The sequence below is a fragment of the Esox lucius genome, chromosome 4 (assembly GCF_011004845.1).
Source record: "Esox lucius isolate fEsoLuc1 chromosome 4, fEsoLuc1.pri, whole genome shotgun sequence".
Classification (NCBI taxonomy): Eukaryota; Metazoa; Chordata; class Actinopteri; order Esociformes; family Esocidae; genus Esox; species Esox lucius.
This window is the reverse complement of record NC_047572.1, coordinates 33,628,894-33,651,921: the sequence shown is the minus strand read 5'-3', so window position 1 is coordinate 33,651,921 and position 23,028 is coordinate 33,628,894. Positions and strand designations below refer to the sequence as shown.

At 41.0% G+C, this 23,028-nt stretch overlaps 1 protein-coding gene across 3 annotated transcripts in view; it reads right to left on the bottom strand.

The window, feature by feature from the left end:
* nfkb1 (nuclear factor of kappa light polypeptide gene enhancer in B-cells 1) overlaps positions 1–21,414 on the bottom strand; it is a 33,281-nt gene extending 11,867 nt beyond the window's left edge. Inside the window, exons 1-11 of one of the 3 annotated variants that reach the window (XM_029119579.2) lie at positions 21,064–21,414; positions 20,425–20,474; positions 15,644–15,722; positions 14,099–14,139; positions 13,904–14,002; positions 6,483–6,631; positions 4,106–4,269; positions 3,169–3,327; positions 1,830–1,934; positions 906–997; positions 115–253 (exon numbers count right to left, since the gene is read on the bottom strand). In XM_029119579.2, the coding sequence (XP_028975412.2) occupies positions 115–253; positions 906–997; positions 1,830–1,934; positions 3,169–3,327; positions 4,106–4,269; positions 6,483–6,631; positions 13,904–14,002; positions 14,099–14,139; positions 15,644–15,722; positions 20,425–20,469 (1,072 nt within the window). In that variant the 5' untranslated portion in view covers positions 20,470–20,474; positions 21,064–21,414. Of the gene's footprint in view, positions 1–114; positions 254–905; positions 998–1,829; positions 1,935–3,168; positions 3,328–4,105; positions 4,270–6,482; positions 6,632–13,903; positions 14,003–14,098; positions 14,140–15,643; positions 15,723–20,424; positions 20,475–20,565; positions 21,012–21,063 lie in introns of those variants that run through there. The other 2 variants (XM_029119581.2, XM_029119580.2) reach the window with 2 other exon arrangements.
* Positions 21,415–23,028: the final 1,614 nt, after the last annotated feature.

The following is a 23,028-nucleotide window of genomic DNA, read 5'->3' as shown; positions in this document are numbered from 1 at the left end:
TGCTGGATGTGAAAAGCAGGCTGACTGACAGAATTATGGGTGGTGTCAGATCGTGTTCCTTCAAGCTGTGGTAGATTGGGATGGAAAGCAGCATGTGAAACCCCACAGGCTCACCTATGATTTGAGGGTGGTATGTGAACGGCTTCGGCTCGCTTGTTTCGTTGTCTGATTTACGCTTCAGCTGCACAAACACTGAGGTGGGCTTTTGTAGGTTTGGGTCTCTGTATTTGGGGGTCTTGAAAACAATGGCAAACTGTAGATGTGGAGAGGAGAAGACATTAGACACAGGGTTGGGTTACGGCTCCGTTACAGAGGACATTATACACAGGGTTGGGTTACGGCTTCGTTACAGAGGACATTAGACACAGGGTTGGGTTACGGCTTCGTTACAGAGGACATTAGACACAGGGTTGGGTTACGGCTTCTTTACAGAGGACATTAGACACAGGGTTGGGTTACGGCTTCGTTACAGAGGACATTAGACACAGGGTTGGGTTACGGCTTCTTTACAGAGGACATTAGACACAGGGTTGGGTTACAGCTTCGTTACAGAGGACATTAGACACAGGGTTGGGTTACGGCTTCTTTACAGAGGACATTAGACACAGGGTTGGGTTACCACTCTGTTGCAGAGGACATTAGACACAGGGTTGGGTTACAGCTTCGTTACAGAGGACATTAGACACAGGGTTGGGTTACAGCTTCGTTACAGAGGACATTAGACACAGGGTTGGGTTACAGCTTCGTTACAGAGGACATTAGACACAGGGTTGGGTTACCACTCTGTTGCAGAGGACATTAGACACAGGGTTGGGTTACAGCTTCGTTACAGAGGACATTAGACACAGGGTTGGGTTACAGCTCCATTATGGAGATGGTAACATGAAACCTGTATGTTCACAGACCTGTCGGTGGACATCGGTGGGGGAGAAGTCTCCGAAAGCCTCCCATGTCAACCCCGTCTCGTCATCCTCGTAGAAACGTACCTGGATGTCATCTGTTTACAACAGTGGAAACGGCACCATGTTACAACCCCACAATCGTGGAACAGACCGAAAGAGAGACTGTATGATAGCAAACGTTCCTCACTATCAAAACAAACATGCTTCTGCTGATAGCCGTCAAGTGTTGCTGCTGAATGCCTTTCACGTGTCATCACTGTCATGGAACCATATGAAAGCGTCTTTCCAGGTAACCAGGAAATGCTGCAACCCACTGCAAAGAGTGCCAAATAATTCTGACAGAAATATTTGAATATCCTAGTGGAATCTGTTGGTTTTAGCGGCACATTTCCTTGACAAGGGTATAGGTTGCAACTGGGTACAGAGGCTGTCTGTCTAACCAAACACCATCACACCTACTTAAAAGCAATTAAAGTTTCAGTCTACAGTAATGATGCTCTGAACTCAATGTGTATGTGCCGGGCTGAAACGGAGGCCAGTATAACTGGAGCAGGAAACACAGTCAGGTAGAAGTAGAGTTGACATGAGGCCCTTTGTTTCAAGTTCAAACGGCAGCGCCCAACAAAGACGTAAATATCCAAGGTTGTTGACATTCTGCCAAAAGGCTGATGAGACTCAGGAGACAAGTGGATAATAGTGCGCTTTCCCTCCCATACCCAACATTTGCATAACAGATGGGAAATTCCCTCAAGTTGGAAAAAAGCAAACAGAAGGACTTCCTTCATGAAAAGCACATAATGTGATGAATGAGGACGTCACAGAGAAATGCACAGTGGTTCTTCTGAGAGCCAGACGGTTCAGAAGTGTTGACCTGTCTGGAGAAACTACTAGGTGGCTAATATCCTATTTCCCATTTGTCCACTGTACCTTTCTGGACCTTGTCACAGAGCAGATAGACCTCCTCTCCCCCCGTCACACAGCCTGCTGTACGATCCATTCGCACAATCTTCAGGTTGGACGCATTAGGAGCTTCTGTAAACAGGACAAGAATAAAGGAAAATGTACGACTCAGAACTTCTGTTTGATGCAGGATATATAGATTTACCTAATCTACTGACAGTATAGTAAAACATGTTCCTATTGACCGTTAATAGAGTAAAACATGTTCCTATTGACCGTTAAGAGTAAAAAATGTTCCTATTGACCGTTAATAGAGTAAAACATGTTCCTATTGACCGTTAATAGAGTAAAACATTTTCTATTGATAGTAAATACATTAAAACATGTTCTCATTGTCTGTGTATTTTGGGTGACTTGCCAAAGAGTGAAATTTCTCTGCGTTATCAAATGGCAAACCACAATTTTCTATGTTCTAAACCTTTTAATGCCAAGAACCCACTCACACCAAACGTGAAAGAAACTCTTGACATTCACCAAATGCGAGGACGCTTTCACAAACTCACAAAATGAAACAGAGGATTAGTTTGAGCAGAGGAAACAGCGTATGAAGTGTGATGTAGAGGAAGCAACAAGCACAGGGCCAGGGAAATGAAACCAGGGCGCACTGATGTGGTTCAATTTAAAAAAAATTTTTTTAATTGACTGAACGTTTTGTTTTTGTTCTGTGATACTGCATCAAGGCCCTGAAGTGATTATGCCTGATAATAAAGGCTCCTTGCCGACTTTGATTAATTGGGGCTCGTCTAGGACTACAAACATCAAGCCAAATGTATTTGGTTCAAAACCATTTCCAAAAGAAATTGGATTTGGTCAATTTCTTTTAACATGTGGTATGCTCCCTATTGTGTCTGAGCCCTGATCATAAAGATACTGAGCACCTTAAGGACTGACTGTTTCTGTGTTGAAGCAATGGACATTCGTTATAGACCAGAGCATTTCAACCCGGCCAAAAAATGTCATTTCTTTCAGCCTGCCACTAACCTGGTGTCCCAGTAGATTCAGGACAGAAAAACAGATGTTTTGGTCTACATTAGAGGCCTGTTTTGGAAAAACCAAATGCTGAAAAACCAAATGCTGAACCTGAGGTAGTTGTTCTCAGTTGATGGCTAATGTGTGTTATCACTAGCTAGCCAGTAGTTATTGTCCGAATGCCCTGATCATAACTGCAGATGAACTTATCAGATGTCTGGAAGTCAATGGGTGAATTATCAGGAAATAATTGCATTTACAGCCCATCAACCAAACGTTCCTTGATATTATTGGTTGCACATAGCTCCACGTGACGAGGTGTCTGTTAACGTCTTACTGCTGTCGAAGATGGGGTCAGACATGACCGGGTCCAGCCTGCGGGAGAAGCCCCCGTCACTGTCTGGCAGGAAGGCTGTAAACATGAGACGCACCACACTCAGGTCCATGTCTTTAGCCTGGTGGGACGCAGCACTGCAGATCAGACTCCTCTGGTGATCTGAAGACACCACATGGAGGTGAGAGAGAGGCGAGACGTTCATACATGTACACACACTACATGCACGACCAGCACGTTCATACATCTACACACACTACATGCACAACCAGCACGTTCATACATGTACACACACTACATGCACGACCAGCACGTTCATACATGTACACACACTACATGCACGACCAGCACGTTCATACATGTACACACACTACATGCACGACCAGCACGTTCATACATGTACACACACTACATGCACGACCAGCACGTTCATACATGTACACACACTACATGCACGACCAGCACGTTCATACATGTACACACACTACATGCACGACCAGCACGTTCATACATGTACACACACTACATGCACGACCAGCACGTTCATACATGTACACACACTACATGCACGACCAGCACGTTCATACATGTACACACACTACATGCACGACCAGCACGTTCATACATGTACACACACTACATGCACGACCAGCACGTTCATACATGTACACACACTACATGCACGACCAGCACGTTCATACATGTACACACACTACATGCACGACCAGCACGTTCATACATGTACACACACTACATGCACAACCAGCACGTTCATACATCTACACACACTACGTGCACGACCAGCACGTTCATACATCTACACACACTACGTGCACGACCAGCACGTTCATACATGTACACACACTACATGCACGACCAGCACGTTCATAGTGCTGCAGAAACACATTTGATTGGATCAGCGTTCTACGAGGGGACTGACCAGTGAGTTCTCGGGGAACGCGAACCTCCGCCTGCAGGGTGTCTATCTCAGGGTGGATGACAATGCCACAGTTGTAGCCCATCCTGAAGGCCTCGGTCATGCGGTCCTCAAGGGTCTTACTTACATTCTTCTTGGTCACATGGAGGATGCCTAGGTTGGGGAAACTGTCACAGAGACTTAATTTCTTTAACATGTGGTACTGTATGCTTTTAAAGAAAGAGTGTGTGATATAACACCATATCATAAGACCATAATGTAACACAACACCACACTAACATAAGCTAACACCATAACATCATAACATCATAACAACATAACATCATAACATGTCACACCATATCATAAGACCATAATGTAACACAACACCACACTAACATAAGCTAACACCATAACATCATAACAACATAACATCATAACATGTCACACCATATCATAAGACCATAATGTAACACAACACCACACTAACATAAGCTAACACCATAACATCATAACATCATAACAACATAACATCATAACATGTCACACCATATCATAAGACCATAATGTAACACAACACCACACTAACATAAGCTAACACCATAACAACATAACATCATAACATGCCACACCATAGCATAAGACCATAATGTAACACAACACCACACTAACATAAGCTAACACCATAACAACATAACATCATAACATGCCACACCATAGCATAAGACCATAACCAGGTAAATTCAGGAAGTACCCGGTTAAATTTTTTCATATTTATCTACTGGTGAACCGACTGGTCCGTTTAGTGTCAGAATGCAGGAACCTGATTCTTATCATGTTGGGGGTGTGTGTGGATTTTCCTACTTGTGGGAAGCAAAACTACCAACATGGAATTGTTTTTCTTGGTCATATTGGTCAGTTCATTTCCTCTGTTTTCAGTTATTAATTGAAAATAAACACCTCACTCAAAGTTTTTATAAAAGTTCCTCTACAGCTTGATTACTTGTGTTAAATGAATATATAATTAAATAATATTTATATTTAAAACTGAATAATTTTTAAAGTAACAGAAAGTGACCACAAAATGATCATAGCAGAGGCTTGACTTTGTGTTCAGTTGGACGTTTGTTTAGGGTCGCTGTCCTGCTGGAGGATCCAATGACAACCCAGTTTTAGTTTCCTGGCAGATTCAGATTCAGAATGTCCTGGTATTCCCTGGAGTTCATGATGCCATGTACCCTAACAAGGTTCCAAGGGCCTTTGGAGGAAAAACAACCCTCCACCATACATCACAGACCCTCCCCCATATATCACAGACCCTCCCCCATATATCACAGACCCTCCCCCATATATCACAGACCCTCCCCCATATATCACAGACCCTCCACCATATATCACAGACCCTCCACCATATATCACAGACCCTCCCCCATATGTAAGTGGGGATCAGGTTCTTTTCAGCATTGCCATCCTTCTGTTTACACCAAACCCACCTTCAATGTTTGTTGCCAAAAAGCAAAATTTTTGTTTAATCTCACCATAGCACTCGATTCCAGTCAAAGTTCAAGTAGTGTTTAGCACACTCCAGGCGCTTACTTTTGTGGTGTAATGACAGGAACAGCTTTTTCTAGCATGCCTTCCAAATAATTTGTTGGCACTGAGGTGGCGTCAAATGGTAGTTTTCGTTACCCCAAGATGCTACTCTCCTCTGTAAATCTCCAACAGTGATCTTTGGGGATTTTTTTTGCCTCTCTTACCATCCTCCTCACTGTGCGTGGGGACAAAATGAACTTGGGTCCTCTTCCAGGCAAGTTTGTAACATTTTCAGTTGCTTAGAACATTTTTAGTATTGCCCTAACGGTAGATATGGGCATTTTAAGGTGAGAAGCTATTTTCTATAGCCATTCCCGGACTTACGAAGCTAAACACACTTTTCCCTTTGATTTGTGTGTTGTCTTATCTTTTCCATGTTGATATATGAATAACGAAATATGGCCGCTGTGTCACCTCATATTTATACCCCAGTGAAACGGAGTCATGGATTACTGCTGTTCCTAAACACTCTGATCAACTTAAAAAAGTAAAATCTAAATGGAAAAAACGCTTCAGTTCCATTTTGTTCATGAGAATTTCTAGGAATGCCAATGATCATTGCACACATGGTTTTGTTTGAAAAAAATATTTCTAGGTTAGATTTTTTTTTTAAAGATACATTTACTTAAATTAAAGGTTGGATGTTTCTCTTTTTTTTCCCCACTGTGACATTAAGCTAATTCACCAACAACTGCATTTTGTATAACCCTTTTTTACTAATCTTTACTAAGGGTGCCAATAATTTTGGAGGGTCCTGTAGATTGTGTGTGTGTGTGTTAGCTTCACAGACAGAGCAGTGGGAACAAACCTGATACTGGGGTCTTTGGGCTGGAGGTCTGCAATGCAGATGCCCTTGTCACACTGCTTCCCCACTAGACTGTGGGCGTGGAGATGGGCATCTTTGGAGTTGGTCACCAGCTGGACCACCACACGAGCCGCGCCCTGGTAGTTGCAGATCTGCCAAGACAACAGCAGAGGCATTCATAAAGGGAGAGGTTTTCTATCCTTCTAAAAACTGAAACGACAGCATGCTACACCAGACATCAATGTACTGTCACCGACAGAGTTCACTACCACGAACTGTCAGCGACAGAGTTCACTACCACGAACTGTCACCGACAGAGTGCACTACCACGAACTGTCACCGACAGAGTGCACTACCACGAACTGTCACCGACAGAGTGCACCACCTCGAACTGTCAGCGACAGAGTGCACTACCTCGAACTGTCAGCGACAGAGTTCACTACCACGAACTGTCAGCGACAGAGTTCACTACCACGAACTGTCAGCGACAGAGTTCACTACCACGAACTGTCAGCGACAGAGTTCACTACCACGAACTGTCAGCGACAGAGTTCACTACCACGAACTGTCAGCGACAGAGTGCACTACCACGAACTGTCACCGACAGAGTGCACTACCACGAACTGTCAGCGACAGAGTGCACTACCTCGAACTGTCAGCGACAGAGTTCACTACCACGAACTGTCAGCGACAGAGTTCACTACCACGAACTGTCAGCGACAGAGTTCACTACCACGAACTGTCAGCGACAGAGTTCACTACCACGAACTGTCAGCGACAGAGTTCACTACCACAAACTGTCAGCGACAGAGTTCACTACCACGAACTATCACCGACAGAGTGCACTACCACGAACTGTCACCGACAGAGTGCACTACCACGAACTGTCACCGACAGAGTGCACTACCACGAACTGTCGCCGACAGAGTGCACTACCACGAACTGTCGCCGACAGAGTGCACTACCACGAACTGTCACCGACAGAGTGCACTACCACGAACTGTCGCCGACAGAGTGCACTACTATGTACTGTGAGGAAAGACGTCTAGTCAAAAAAAGAAAATGCACTTTCGAGGTAAGTAGGTCTAGATTAGTCATAACCTAATGACTAATTTATACAAATGTGAATGTAAGGATGTGACTGAATGACTGACTCGTTGAGTTAGGCGCTGGGGTGTAGCTGTTAGTGTCTGTTGGCAATGTGGTTAGTCAGACACTTTCTCTACAGGAACATGAGTCACCCTGGCATTCACAAAACTCGCATGAAATCACAAATGTAGAGACACAAAGCATTTAAAATTTTCAATATCAGTCCAAATCTTTAAACTCTCTTGGTGATTACTTTAAAATGATGGGCAAAATCCAGCATTTTTACACAAAATCAGAAAGAAATTGCGCCATAGAAATAACATATCAAGGATAAATGAAGTTTTTTTTTTTTTATGTATATACAGCTCTAGAAAAAAATTAAGAGACCACTCTTAAATCAGCATCTCTACATGTATGGCAGCATTTCCATTCCAGTGTCTGTTACATTCCAAAACAGGCACACCTCATTTTACTTAATAAGGGAATGATTAGGTGATTACCTAAACCAAATCAAATTTAATGAGGAAAAGTATAAAAATCACTGCTGTGTTCATCACTATCCTCTTGCAATAGGACCAGCAAGATGGCAAAAACAGTGCAAGTAGTACCTTTAAAGGTAATTTTAATAAAAAAATTCAGCATGACAAAAGGGTCAAAAATAAAAGCTTTAAGTGAGGAAAAGAAGGGTTCGATTCTGGCTTTACTGTGAGGTTACTTCCATCCTGAACATTTCAAAGACGGCAGTTCATAAGAACAAGGTCAAGCAACAGACACTGGGGACAACAAAGCTACAGTCTGGCAGAGGGGGAAAACGACTGACCACTGACCGAGATTACCGTCAACTCATTCAAATGTCACTCAACAACCGTTAGATGACATCAAGTGACCTACAAAAAGAATGGCAAACAGCAGCTAGGGTGAAGTACATGGCGAGGATGGTTCAAAACAGGCTCCTAGGGGCAGGGCTGAAGACGTGCAAAGCTAGAAAAAAATACGTTTATCAATGAGAAGCAAAGAAGAAGTTTGTGAAAGACCATAAGGATTGGACTGTAGAGGAATGGCGTAAGATCATCTTCTCTGATGAGTCCAATTTTCAGCTTTGCCCAACATCCTGGAAGAACACCGGTTTCCTTCTGCTCTGACAATGTTCCCCAACTCTGAGAATTGTTTTTTCCAGCAGGACAATGCTACATGCCACACAGCCAGGTCAATCAAGGTGTGGATGGAGGACCACCAGATCAAGACCCTGTCATGGCCAGCACAATCTCCAGACCTGAACCCCATTGAAAACCTCTGGTATCTGATCAAGAAGAAGATTTTTGTGCCAGGAGTGGCATAAAGTCACCCAACAGCAATGTGACAGATTGGTGGAGAGCATGCCAAGACGCATGAAACTGTGATTAAAAATCAGGGTTATTCCACCAAATACTGATTTCTGAACTCTTCCTATGTTAAAACATAGTATTTTGTAGTTGAACAATTTATATGAATTAGTTTTCTTTGCATTATTTGAGGTATGAAAACAATGCATTATTTTGGGTTATTTTGACCAGTTGTTATTTTATACAAATAAATATTGTAAATGACAATATTATTATTTGGAATTTGGGAGTAATGTTGTCAGTAGTTTATAGAATAAAACAAAACTGTTAATTTTACTCAAACACATACCTTTGAATAGTAAAACCAGATAATTTTGCAGTGGTCTCTTAATTTTTTCAAGAGCTGTATTTGTAGAACCCTACAGTTGACAGGCAGACACAAAATTGTCATTTTGGAAAAAAAGTAATGCCACTTTTTGTTAACAGAATAATAAAACATTCACATGATGGAAATGGACAGAGAATTTTGTGAGCACAGAAACACTGACAAAATTCTAGCAACTTTACATTCTTAGGGTAAAATATGAATAGCCACTTTCAAAGGAAGGTTTGTCTACAATAATGAATAATGTCCATATTTTATTTAGAGAGAAAAATCCAACTTTATGGATGTTACATTCTCCGTTATGGAGTTGACATTGTGTAAAAGGATGTTTTCATATAAGAAAGATGTATTCACCAACTTTTCTTATAATACTTCTGCTGTCACCTAAAAATTAAAAAACCTAAGTACAAAATAGTCACAAGCATGCAAAATAAATGTATTTAAAATAATTTATTGGAAATTAGTTTGTCATGCTCAGATTGACCTTACAGTGGAATTGCACAGATGCTCTTATCCTTTTGGACCAGTGGTCAAGTCTCACTCTATCATACATGCTACTGCTTCAGTGTGGGATTCCCATGCAATAAAGCATAAAAAGCCTGAAGAATACGTCTTTTAGGACAGATTTATCACAATGCCGACTCAGGCAAGGTCGGACCTAGCAGCCTTTAATGGGCAGATTCTCTATACGCCAGTTGACCCGTCACCAAAATTAACCAAAGTAATCAATTAATGAAAAGATAATGAAAATGCCGCTTCTCACATTCCACTAAAGTTACGTTTTTTTCATTTTGTTTTCAAACAGCAGTTGGAGGTAATTTTATTCAGCTTCAGCTAAAGATCCCATTCATCCAAAACTGCATGGCTTATTTAAACATGATGGAAAACATAGAAACATTCACTGAAAAGTTCAGTAATCATTTGAACATAGTGTTGGTGAATCACTTTCTATGACAGAGACAAATGACAAATGAGTTCTGGGGTGAATCACAGGAAGCTAGCATAGGTAGGCTAGATCTAACAATAGAATGTAAACACGTTTCTACTGTCCAAGGAGCCTGACACCTAAAGACAGCAACAACGAGACATCATCACTACTAATGAACTGAGACTGACTAATGGGCACAGTATTATGCAGATTAAGATATCTAGACCCATTTTTTTTTATCCTTTAAAACTTTGATGAAAGTATTAGTTTTACAGAAGACATGTTGTAGAAAAACACTAATGCAGAAATAAACTGGTAACATGGTAATAACATGGGTTTATTTGGAAAAGATACCTTTTATTTTTGGAAACTCTGACCTTTGCGTGAAATCGCCTACATGTGCTTTTCAAGTGCAGCAGAAACACAGTGAGACATACCTACATAGACTAGCCTCCCTCTTGAGCTTGTGTCTACACCTAAAACCCATCTGCAGATGTTCCACAGACAAAGCACCGTCACCTGACTGCACACACAGGCGAGTGGGGGGGGGGCATACCTGCCTCTGAAACATCCAGAACAGGACAGAGATCTGCCTCATTCTGCCTGAGACCGTGGGGGCGACACAAAAACACTATTTCCCGTTGGTGACGTTACTTGACAGTTCCTAGTAATTAACCTCAATGAAACAGGAGGAAATTCCCAACAGACTTGAAGCAGAATGAAGGGCTGGGAAAAGGGTGGGGTGTTCACATTTACATACCTTTTTCAAACGAGCCTCTTACAACCATTTTAACACCATTGATAGATAAGGGAATAGATTATGATAAGATTACTTGATATTGAATGACATTTTCATGCCATGCTCTAATAAGAAAACCTCTTCGAAGAAAGAATATGTGGTACAGGTTATAATGTATTGAAACAAAAGCACATTAAGAAGATAAGAATGGCTTGGAGAAAGTGACTCAGTTATCAAGACAGTCCTTACTCTTACTATTTGAGCAAAATCTAAAGGGACGTCTATAGGGGTTTTCCCAGAGTACAGTCTGAACATAGTTCAAAAAGCCAAACAAATATTTGTATTTCTGTGTGAGAGAGAGAAAGGGAGAGACAATATGGTAGCAATTTGCATGGCAGGAATGTTTTTACTATTTATTTACAGCGGCTCACAAAAGTCTTCACTCCCCTTGGACATCTCTACATTTTGTGGTACAACATAAAATCAAAACAGATTTAATTAAGAGTTTTTGCCACTAATCAAAACAAAAAAGCCCATAAGGTCAAAGAAAAAAAACTACAAAATCTACAAATAGTTTTAAATTAATTACAAATACAAAACATAAAATAATTGATTGGATAAGTATTCAGCTCTTTTAGTCAATACTTGGTAGAGGCACATTAGGCAGCAATTGCAGCCATGAGTCTCTTCCATTAAGTCAATTGCAGCCTGAGTCTCTTCCATTAAGTCAATTACAGCCACGAGTCTCTTCCATTAAGTCAGTTACAGCCATGAGTCTCTTCCATTAAGTCAGTTACAGCCATGAGTCTCTTCCATTAAGTCAGTTACAGCCATGAGTCTCTTCCATTAAGTCAGTTACAGCCACGAGTCTCTTCCATTAAGTCAGTTACAGCCACGAGTCTCTTCCATTAAGTCAGTTACAGCCACGAGTCTCTTCCATTAAGTCAATTACAGCCACGAGTCTCTTCCATTAAGTCAATTACAGCCAAGAGTCTCTTCCATTAAGTCAGTTACAGCCACAAGTCTCTTCCATTAAGTCAGTTACAGCCACGAGTCTCTTCCATTAAGTCAGTTACAGCCATGAGTCTCTTCCATTAAGTCAGTTACAGCCATGAGTCTCTTCCATTAAGTCAGTTACAGCCATGAGTCTCTTCCATTAAGTCAGTTACAGCCATGAGTCTCTTCCATTAAGTCAGTTACAGCCATGAGTCTCTTCCATTAAGTCAGTTACAGCCATGAGTCTCTTCCATTAAGTCAGTTACAGCCATGAGTCTCTTCCATTAAGTCAGTTACAGCCATGAGTCTCTTCCATTAAGTCAGTTACAGCCATGAGTCTCTTCCATTAAGTCAGTTACAGCCATGAGTCTAATAATATTGTAAGAATACACACAGTGATCTGGATATGGTTCTTCAGATCTGTGGTGTTTGTGCTTCTGACTGCCACCTTTCTGTGGCAAACCCAAGAATTCGGTTCCTCCCAATAATAGCTTTATTTGGCCTAAAACCAAAATACACTCAGAGCGGTGGAGCTGTGTTCGGCATTGGAACTACCACTAAATTCATGTTGTTAACACTTGCTCTACACAAAATGCAACCGGAAAGCAATGACAGTTAAATTTTCCTGCGCATTGTAACATTTCACCTCTCACTCTGCTGCACATATTATAGGCTAGTTATTTGAAATAGCTCAATCTAAAACCATTATGTAGGCCTTCCTAACATAGCAAAATGTATTTGAACGCTCAGTTAATTCAGTTAAGATAAAAAAGGACACTTAACGTTGCACTGCAAAACAATTCACTTAGCAGTAAATGATGTGCGCATATAACTTTCCACAGAGCGTTGCAATGCCCTGCTGCATCCCTGGGCCAGACATCCTGACTGACTGAAACAGACATAGTTCACAGTGTTTGCTGAGTCCTTTCTAACATTGGCGTAAAACTCCCTTATTCAGATTGGAAACATTTGATTTTGGAATCTAAATATTGTGCAAAAATTATTGCAATCTGGCTCAAAAGATCGCAATCAGGACATTGTCATAATTGAGACGGCACCACAACACAACACCTCTACACAGCTACAATCCGTCAAACGCTACACCCCTACAGCACTACAACACTACACAGCTACAATCCGTCAAACGCTACACCCCTACAGCACTACAACACTACACAGCTACAATACCATACTGCTACGCCACTACAACACTACACAGCTACAATACCATACTGCTACGCCACTACAATACTACACAGTTACAATACCATACTGCTACGCCACTACAATACTACACAGCTACAATACCATACTGCTACGCCACTACAACACTACACAGCTACAATACCATACTGCTACGCCACTACAACACTACACAGCTACAATACCATACTGCTACGCCACTACAACACTACACAGCTACAATACCATACTGCTACGCCACTACAATACTACACAGCTACAATACCATACTGCTACGCCACTACAATACTACACAGCTACAATACCATACTGCTACGCCACTACAATACTACACAGCTACAATACCATACTGCTACGCCACTACAATACTACACAGCTACAATACCATACTGCTACGCCACTACAACACTACACAGCTACAATACCATACTGCTACGCCACTACAATACTACACAGCTACAATACCATACTGCTACGCCACTACAACACTACACAGCTACAATACCACACTGCTACGCCACTACAACACTACACAGCTACAATACCATACTGCTACGCCACTACAACACTACACAGCTACAATACCATACTGCTACGCCACTACAACACTACACAGCTACAATACCATACTGCTACGCCACTACAACACTACACAGCTACAGCCTGACGGACAAATTGCAGACAATTGCTAAGGAAAATAACTAGACAATTAAAGATGGCGGCAGACAGCAAATAAGGACATGGAGTTTGATTTCGACTTACCTTGACTTGGGGATAGGACTTCCTGTTCTTTTCGCTGGAGGCCCCAGGGAGCCCACCATGAGATGGCCCCTCACAGCCGTAACGGAAACGGAAACCCCGCTAGAGCAGACACAGAACACCTTCAATGACACTCAACTTTTAATAACATATCATTTTGAAAAGATGTTCTGTGTTTACATTGACAAAAAGGGTTACCTGTTTTGGCTGTTCAATAATTTGGAGGTAGGGTCCATCTGCTAAGAATTAACAACAAATAAACAATGGTTAGCTAACAGCAGGACATTCCAACACTAATACTGGAGAGGTGCTACTATGACATCCTTATTCTGATCGTCAACTAGCAGCCAGTGTGGACATTAACTATCAGAATCAGGTAGACAGTGCAGACATTAACTGGCCCAAACAGGCAGCCAGTGTGGACATTAACTGGTTGAATAAGATTTGTCAGAGCAGCCCTGGAACACAATCCTTCACAACCAGTAGCTTGTCAGAACTATCCCGCTACTGAACAAACATGTTCATTTCAGATGTAAAATTTAGCAAACCTGTCTCAGTAACAGATAACCCTTGACATTCCATCGACTACACGGGATCTATGGTCCAGTCTGATCGCAGTAATTCCTTAGGGAAGACAGACAGTCACGAGGGACAAGGTGTGAGGGCCAGTTCAATCTGCTGACAGCGTCAGATAGCTTTGCAGGCCCCCAAGCTGCCTGAAGGAGGCACTAGAGTGAGATGAGACCCGGAAATCCCTGCTGACGATGCTGAAGTATTTGCATGATCGCCCATGGGGCTGGTAAGCTTGTGGCACGGTCAAGGCCTTAGACACCCAGGAGGGCGATAAAGGACTGTATGATAATTAAGAATATAGGTCGATTTTTCATAGTGATCACAGCGCTCATCTGTAAAACAAAGTATGTACATTTTAGGGACAGGGAACCTGTCTAGTTCCATTAAAGTGAAACAAATAGCTTGCTTCACCTCAGGTTTCTCACAAAATGTTGCTTGGCAAACAACTGTTAGCTAAGCAAGCTCCTTCATCTTCCTGCCTAATGTCAGGGCCGCTGTTCAAGCCACATCCTCCCACAAATGCAGCCTCAGAGAAGCACCTACGCTGACAAATGATTGTCAGCTTCAGCTCTCTATAAAACACACAAACTTCTGTCAGGACATGGATATGTGACATGTGCCTTCAGCTGTAAGGATGGCACATCGCCAGGACACAGGATGTTCTCATCCCTACTTCTCAAACAAAGTGATCAGCATCGTTATTAGAGCGTGTGGGACCTGTCCAAGAGATGGGTATCCCCGGGAAATAATTTATTCTCAGTTATGCCTACTCCCAAAACCACCAGCCTTGCAAAGCTTGGTTTTAAAACAGCTCTCATGAGACCACTGGAGAAGTGAAAATTGCCCAGAGTAGAAGTAGGTTTATATTACGTCTCTGCAATATCATGACATCATGAAACTCAGTAGAATAATATAGTATATATCAGTTCAATAGAAGCTGAGCTTCTGCCAAGGAAAGCTTAATCTTGACTGAGAAAGCACTCCATTTTGAGGCTAGAAATAGTTCAAATGAATTTGTCTGTATGAGAAAAACAATGCTGTACAGAAATAGACAGATTGTGGTTACTGTTCTGATGCTCTAACCACTGGGGTGTCTGTACCCCTTAACCCATATCTGAAAGCGACAGATGGATTTATAGGCGAGATTAGAGGCAAAGTCATGACTCTTACCTGTCCGGAGTGAGTTGGTGTGTGACAAGGAAGGGAAATGCAGAGTTTCCCACAGCGGGTCTAAGCCTATGTCATAGTACTGCAAGAAAAATAAACAAGGATACTGACATCAGATTTAGTGCATTAGCCCTCATTGGCCAATAAAGTGTTGGGGGTTACAGTAGTCCGAGACATTTTTATTGGTAAGGAATAATGTAACGCGTTAGTTATTTAATTTAATCCCGTACTAGTTAATTATTTTAATAAATAACGCGTAACTCAATTTCCCTCTGTGCAACTAACGTAGCTTTACATAGCGTTTATTTTCTCCTATTTTCTCAAGAAAAACAACAAAAGGACGCAACGATAACAGCACCAACTCTCCCTGCTCAAGTTCATGATACACGTAGCGTCGATTAGCGATTTGTGCAGCGAAAGGCTGAACTGCGAGGTTTAGGCTTGGGAAGCAGTTCACTATTTTGACTACATCTTTATTACCCTCGCCTATAACCAATCACCGGGGTTGCTGGTATGCTTTGGTGGAATCTCGTGCCTGTTGGACAACCCAAGTTCGATCCCAAATCATGTTCTGTTGGACAACCAAAGTTGATCGCAAATGATCATCAAAATACATTTTCTGTTTATAAACGCGATTATTCTGAATCATGATTGATAATGTTATATGCTGGTGACTGTCCCTGCCAATGCAATACCTGACTATGTAATAACACAATAACCCATTAAAAGTGACCATCATGTGAATATGGAATCAAAGGACTTATCGTAACGCCTTACTTTCTACTGCAAAAAACTAAGTAACGTAACTAGTTACTTTATGGGAACTGTAACTAATAACTTAAATTAATTACTTTTAAAAGTAACGTTCCCCAACACTAGCCAATTCAGTTGGCTAGTGTTGGACGGTGACCTGTGCTCTAATAAATGTTTGGACGGTGACCTGTGCTCTCAGACATTACAAAATGTTTTAATTTAAAAAACGACAGACAAAAACAATGCTACACAAAGGGACATTTAAATGTAGGCTATAACTTCAATTCTTAAACATCTATTTATTCTTTTACATATTATGATTATAATATACACTTGTGTGTATTATGATTATTATTGCTATTTACAGGACATTATGGAGAGGCTATTGAGACATGCAGGAAATGAGGGAGTGAGGGAACAGACAGTTGACCCAAAACCCAGTTGCCAGGGGCCCAAAACCCCATCGCCAGGGGCCTTTTGTGGACTGTGACACCAGAATTCCCCACCTAAATATGTACCTGGCTAAATGTTTTACCTAGGACTGCAGTTAACAACTATTTTGATAATCGATTGGTGTCTATTATTCCAATTAATCTTATAAATAATACATAGGATTAGTGAATGGATAAGTGCCCAAACTGACTGGTACTGTACATATTGTTTTTTAAATTGTCATGATGATATTCAGGTTTGAGGAAATGTTAAGAAAAACAATTACATCTTTAGTATGTGTATGTTTTCCTCGATACATTTCAGATTCCATTATTCTTTTATCTGTTCTGAGCCCACAGTGCCATAGCAGGTGAAAAAACTATCGAAATGGTTGAAGCGCCATTTTCAAAACGCTGTGAATCTTTCTTCAATCTGTGAACTACAGACAGTTCTGTGGCGTACTAGAATGCTTTTTGAAAATATTCAGACACCTTCACGTTCTCCACATTTTGGTGTGTAACAGATTGTTCATAAAAAAATACAAATAAATGTACACTCATAACGACCAAGCCAAAATACATGTAGAAATGTGACAATTTATTGAAAATACTGAAATTTATAGTATTCAGTCCCTATAATCAGTACTTTGTAGATGCCAAGCCAGCGTTGCCATGGCTGTGTACTTCAGGCTGAAAGATTAATCTTCTCCTCAGTTTGAGGTCCTGTGGGCTCTGGATCAGGTTTACTTCACAATGCTCCACCGCCATGTTACACTGTAGCAATGGTATCAGCCAGGTGAAGACTGGCACCTTGTTTCTGTCAGATGGAGCACTTGGCATTCAGGCCCTACAGTTTGAGAGATAATATTTATCTTGCTCTCAGTCCATCAGGCAGCATGTCATGAATGTTATTTCATGTCCAATAAACTGAATTTGCCACAGGTGGACTCCAAGTTCCAGATACATATCACATTTCCAAATAGTGCTACTGGTCATGCTTCTGACCTAGTCTAAATTTAAATAGTGGATTTAGCCCACAAGCATTTATTAATTATTCCAATTGGACTGTTAAGATTTCACCCAGCACAGCCAGAAGAGGACTGGTTACCCCTCTGAGCCTGGGTCCTCTCTAGGTCTCTTCCTAAATGTTGGCTTTCTTAGGGAATTTTTCCTAGCCACTGAAATTCAACACTACTGTTGTTTGCGCCTTGGGGTTTAAGGGCGGGTGTTTCTGTAAAAGCACTTTTGACAACTGCTGTTGTAAAAAGGGCTTTATAGATACATTTGATTGATTGATATATAAAGATTCTCAATGGTATTGACATCAAGACTTTGACTTGGCCATTGTAGAACTTCACCTTTATGTTCTTGAGCAACTCCAATGTTGCTTTTGCATTGTGCTTAGGATCATTGCTGACAGGTTAATTTCCTCCCAAGCTTCATTTTTTTGGGGACTGACTTTAATGACTGACATGTGGAGGCCAATGGTAAGGTAACATTGTTACTGTTAGGGCATTTTCATCTGTGGAAACTGGGAGCTTCCACAGCACATGGGGTTGAATACTTAAGCAAGCAACATTATTTGGGGAAATATTTTATGTCACAATCAAAATACTTTATTTTGAGTAAAATAATGTACCATTTGTAATTCAGTTAAATTCTAAAATGTTTCAGTAGTTTAAAACACTTTTGCAAAAACAACATACAGTTGTGTTCAAAAGTTTGCATTGATTTTGAAAATGACTGATCATGCAAATAAATGTATTTTATTTAAGGATATTGATCTTATGAAGCCATTTATCATCACATAGTTATTTGGCTAATTTTGAAATCATCATGATAAAAGAAATCACCCAAATGGCCCTGATCAAAAGTTTACATACCCTTGAATGTTTGGCCTTGTTACAGACAATCAAGGTGACACACACAGGTGAAAATGGCAATCGAAGGTACATTTCCCACACCTGTGGCTTTTTAAACTGTAATTAGTATCTGTGTATGAATAGTGAATGAGTTTGTTAGCTCTCATCTAGATGCACTGATCAGGCTAGATACTGAGCCATGGGGAGCAGGACAATGGAACAAGACAATGGAACAAGACAATGGAACTTTATAAAGATGGAAAAGGATATAAAAAGATATCCAAAGCCTTGCAAATGCCAGTCAGTACTGTTCAATCACTTATGAAGAAGTGGAAAATTCAGGGATCTCTTGATACCAAGCCAAGAAAGATTTCTGCCAAAACTGCCAGAAACCCACAGGTAACCTCTGGAGAAATACAGGCTGCTCTGGAAAAAGACAGTGTGGTTGTTTCAAGGAGAACAATACAACGATACTTGAACAAAAATGAGCTACATGGTCGAGTTGCCAGAAAAAAGCCTTTACTGCACCAATGCCACAAAAAAGCCTGGTTACAATATGCCCGACAACACCTTGACACGCTTTTTGCACACTGTAATTTTATGTGACAACCATAAGCTCTATGTTTGGAGAGGGGTCAACAAGGCCTATAGTGAACAGAATACCATCCTCACTGTGAAGCATGGTGGTGGCTCACTGATTTGTGGGTGAGCTCTAAAGGCACAGGAAATCTTTTTAAAAAATGGATGGCAAGATTAATGCAGCAATTTATCAGAAAATACTGGCAGACAATTTGCATTCTTCTGGAAGAAAGCTGCGCATGGGACGCTTTTGGACTTTTCAGCACGACTATGACCCTAAGCACAATGCCATGTTGACCCTCCAGTGGTTAAAAAGGTAAAGTTCTGGAGTGGTCATCACAGTCTCCTGACCTTAATATCATCGAGCCACTCTGGGGAGATCTCAAAAATGCGGTTCATGCAAGACGACCAAAGACTTTGCATGACCTGGAGGCATTTTGCCAAGACGAATGGGTAGCTAAACCACCTGCAAGAATTCAGGGCCTCATAGACAACTATTACAAAAGACTGAAAGCTGTCATTGATGATATACAGACTTTTGAACAGGGGTCATTTCATTTTTTTCTTTGTTGCCATGTTTTGTTTTATGATTGTGCCATTCTGTTATAACCTACAGTTGAATATGGATCCCATAAGAAATAAAATAAATGTTTTGCCTGCTCAGTCGTGTTTTCTTTAATAATGGTGCATATATAACCAATTCTCCAAGAGTATGCAAACTTTTGAGCACAACTGTGTGTTTCTTATACATTCTCAAACTGAAAATATTGTCATAAAAACAATTTCTAAGGAAACCTACATACATCCTCCTACAGCACCCCAGAGAGACAACCAGACTGGCATTCATACAGACAGAAAGACAGAGACGTATATTGATGGACAGAGATTGCTTTAGAAGGCCTCAATTTTTATTTACTTGCATAGAATTTGCTGTAACCAATAACTAACATTTGGAAAGAAATGCTCTGGCGATTTAAAATAAAATGAATTCGGGTTGATGGGTCATAAATTATTAATTGACATGAATGGGTTCGTATTGTGAAATGAAAACAAATTTAGGTTTAATATGTGTTCTGTTTGAAAGAATGTCTACAGCTTATGGTTCATGGGACAAATCATAAATGCAAGGTAGATAGAGCATTGAAATAAAATAGCCTACCGAAGGGACTGGGTGAGGTGGGTATTGTTCATTCTCTCCTGCCATGGTGTCTGTGAGAAAAGACAAAGACCTTGAGAAAAGTAATGACTTATAAAGCAAAAGTGAGAACATGTATATTATACGTGTATATGTAAGTCTTACCGTACTTAAAATGTTCCGTGATTTCCTACAAATGAGTCACGTCTGTAGCCGACTAAACTCGAAATTGTGTGTAGTTGACTCTAGTCGAACACAGTACAACTCTCGAGTGAAATTTGGATGTGTTAGCTACTATAGCAGTACTACAGTTATACTCCCTGTATAAACTACTTCGCTACTAGTCTGTTCATGTTAGTTAGGTTACCATAGGTCAGGATAAATGAACTATTGCAGCAACCTCTCCTAAATTAATTCCAACTGTTGCCACATAATTACTTAATAAAAACAAAGCGAAAGCGTCAGTTCTCTCTTATTCAGACAACTTGCTGGTGACTAGCATGCCTGATAGCTAACTTGCTAATAAAGAGGAAGTGGATTAACGTTACGTTAAACTAGGTAGCAAAGTTGTCATAACAGCTAACGCTAGCTGGCTAACCTAACTAGGAATACACTTTATTGAACAGTCTCTAGTCAAATGTAAACATTGAAGCCATTGCTTACCTTAGGTCACAATTGCGATTCCTACATCAACGTGAAAGTCCAATCGCAATCCTAATCCAATCAAATTAGTCGAGTTTTGCACATTATTGCGCCATGCTTGGGTAAACCAACAGTAGTATTTACTGCAGTCTCGGGGGTTTAAATAATTTGACCAAATCAAACCTTTATATATTCATTATAAAGAACTTATATATCCGTCTGCATCAGTAAACTAATACGAAATATCTGTGCCAGCTAACAAAAGACAGAAACATCAACTTGTACAGTTGTTCTGAAATTTGACTTCCCCACTGGAAATTCCCAGTGACGTAGGCCTTCGAGGGTAAATTAAATCTGAGACGTACAGAAAGTGAGACACACGACTCGAAGGCACCCCACGACTTTTTTTTTATCTGGGCGCTGTCAGATGGTCTGTTTAATGCCCACGCCTCGTGCTGCAAAGCTAGACATCTCACTGGCAATTTCTTTGACGGGCTGGACCGAAACACCATTACAAACTCCTCATCCCACCACACCATACCCGACAGTAACATCAGCGACTGTCCTTGGGTCACCCATCTGCCATGAGGGGGCAATAAACGGATCAGTGGAGATACTTTTTTGGGGGGAATGTATCTCCATGTCGGGTCTAATCTACGATCTTTAAACAAATTATTTGGAGCGCATAGTATCCGTGTAATATCTACAGTAGTACCTGCCCTCTGGTGGCCATTAAGTAACATGTCAAAGATGGGATGTTTGCGAAGACAACATAACGGCATTCACATACACATTTACTACGAAGGCGGCGTTTACGTAGGCAGTACAATTCTGGCAGTTTGAATGAGGGGGAAGGGTGAGTCAAACAGCTGTAGGCTGATACGAATTGGTGCGATTCACACATATACCAGAGTCTAAAACCGTTAGACCCATCCTAGCTCAGACGCAGCCCAAATCCAATCTTTTATCCACTCATTGTGTTTAAACCGATAATTCGACCATTAAATGTGTGCTCCTCTTCTAGCATAGATATGGACTGTTCCGAGCACCCCTAGAATGCTTTGGTATGCACCAGCCCAAGCGCGGGAAAGGTCCGCCCAGCAAGTTCCTGTTGACAGTGAAAATTCAAAGAAAATGGACTTTACCTCAGAATTCCGACACAAGAAAGGAGTTTGTTCTGCATATTCTATCTAAATATTGAGTGTGCGTTAATATACCAATACGGTTCACTGTTAATGATTTGTTTGGTCGTTTAGTATAGTGATGCAGTGGCGTAGGTTTCATTATACATTAACCTGTGAATCATGACCCCCCAATTTTATAAAATGGGGGGGGGGGGGGTCACCCCCCGTTTTTCCAACTATGAAAGTAATACCGAGCTTGCAAATATTTTTGTGCAAGTGTGCAACCATTTTTACGCTTTTTTACCTAGTGATGGCAAGTCGAGGCTTCATTAGCGTTATTTTAGCAGTAGGGTATTATGTTGGCAGCACTCAGATTTTCACAATCGTTGAAATTTACAAGGCAATATAGTTAGTTTAGTCTGTGAAAAAGAACAGACAATAACATTGGTACGGACATAAAACATAATATTTCATTGATGGCCTTTATTTTGAAAAGAATACATCTGAGTTAGCACTGCTAGCGTAATATCCAGCTGCTGAAGAACTGCAATGAAGCCTCGAATGGCCATCACTAGTTTTCACTAGCAGAGATTGTTGGTGTCTCAGGTGAGTTAACACCAGAGGAGTCGCTAGGATCACAATACATTCAGGGCTTAGCACCACAGAAACATGTTGCCTGCAAGCGTAGTTCTCATTATTTTATTTTCCCCATGAGTGAGAAATTATTTTGTTCGGTTTCGTGATAAATAAATAAAAAAGGTAATGAAGAGAGGTCAATATGAAAGTACGTTTGTGTCTTTATGTCGAGGCAAAACGTTATTCTTTTCAATCAAAAACAATTGTTCTGAAAGCAAAAATTAGG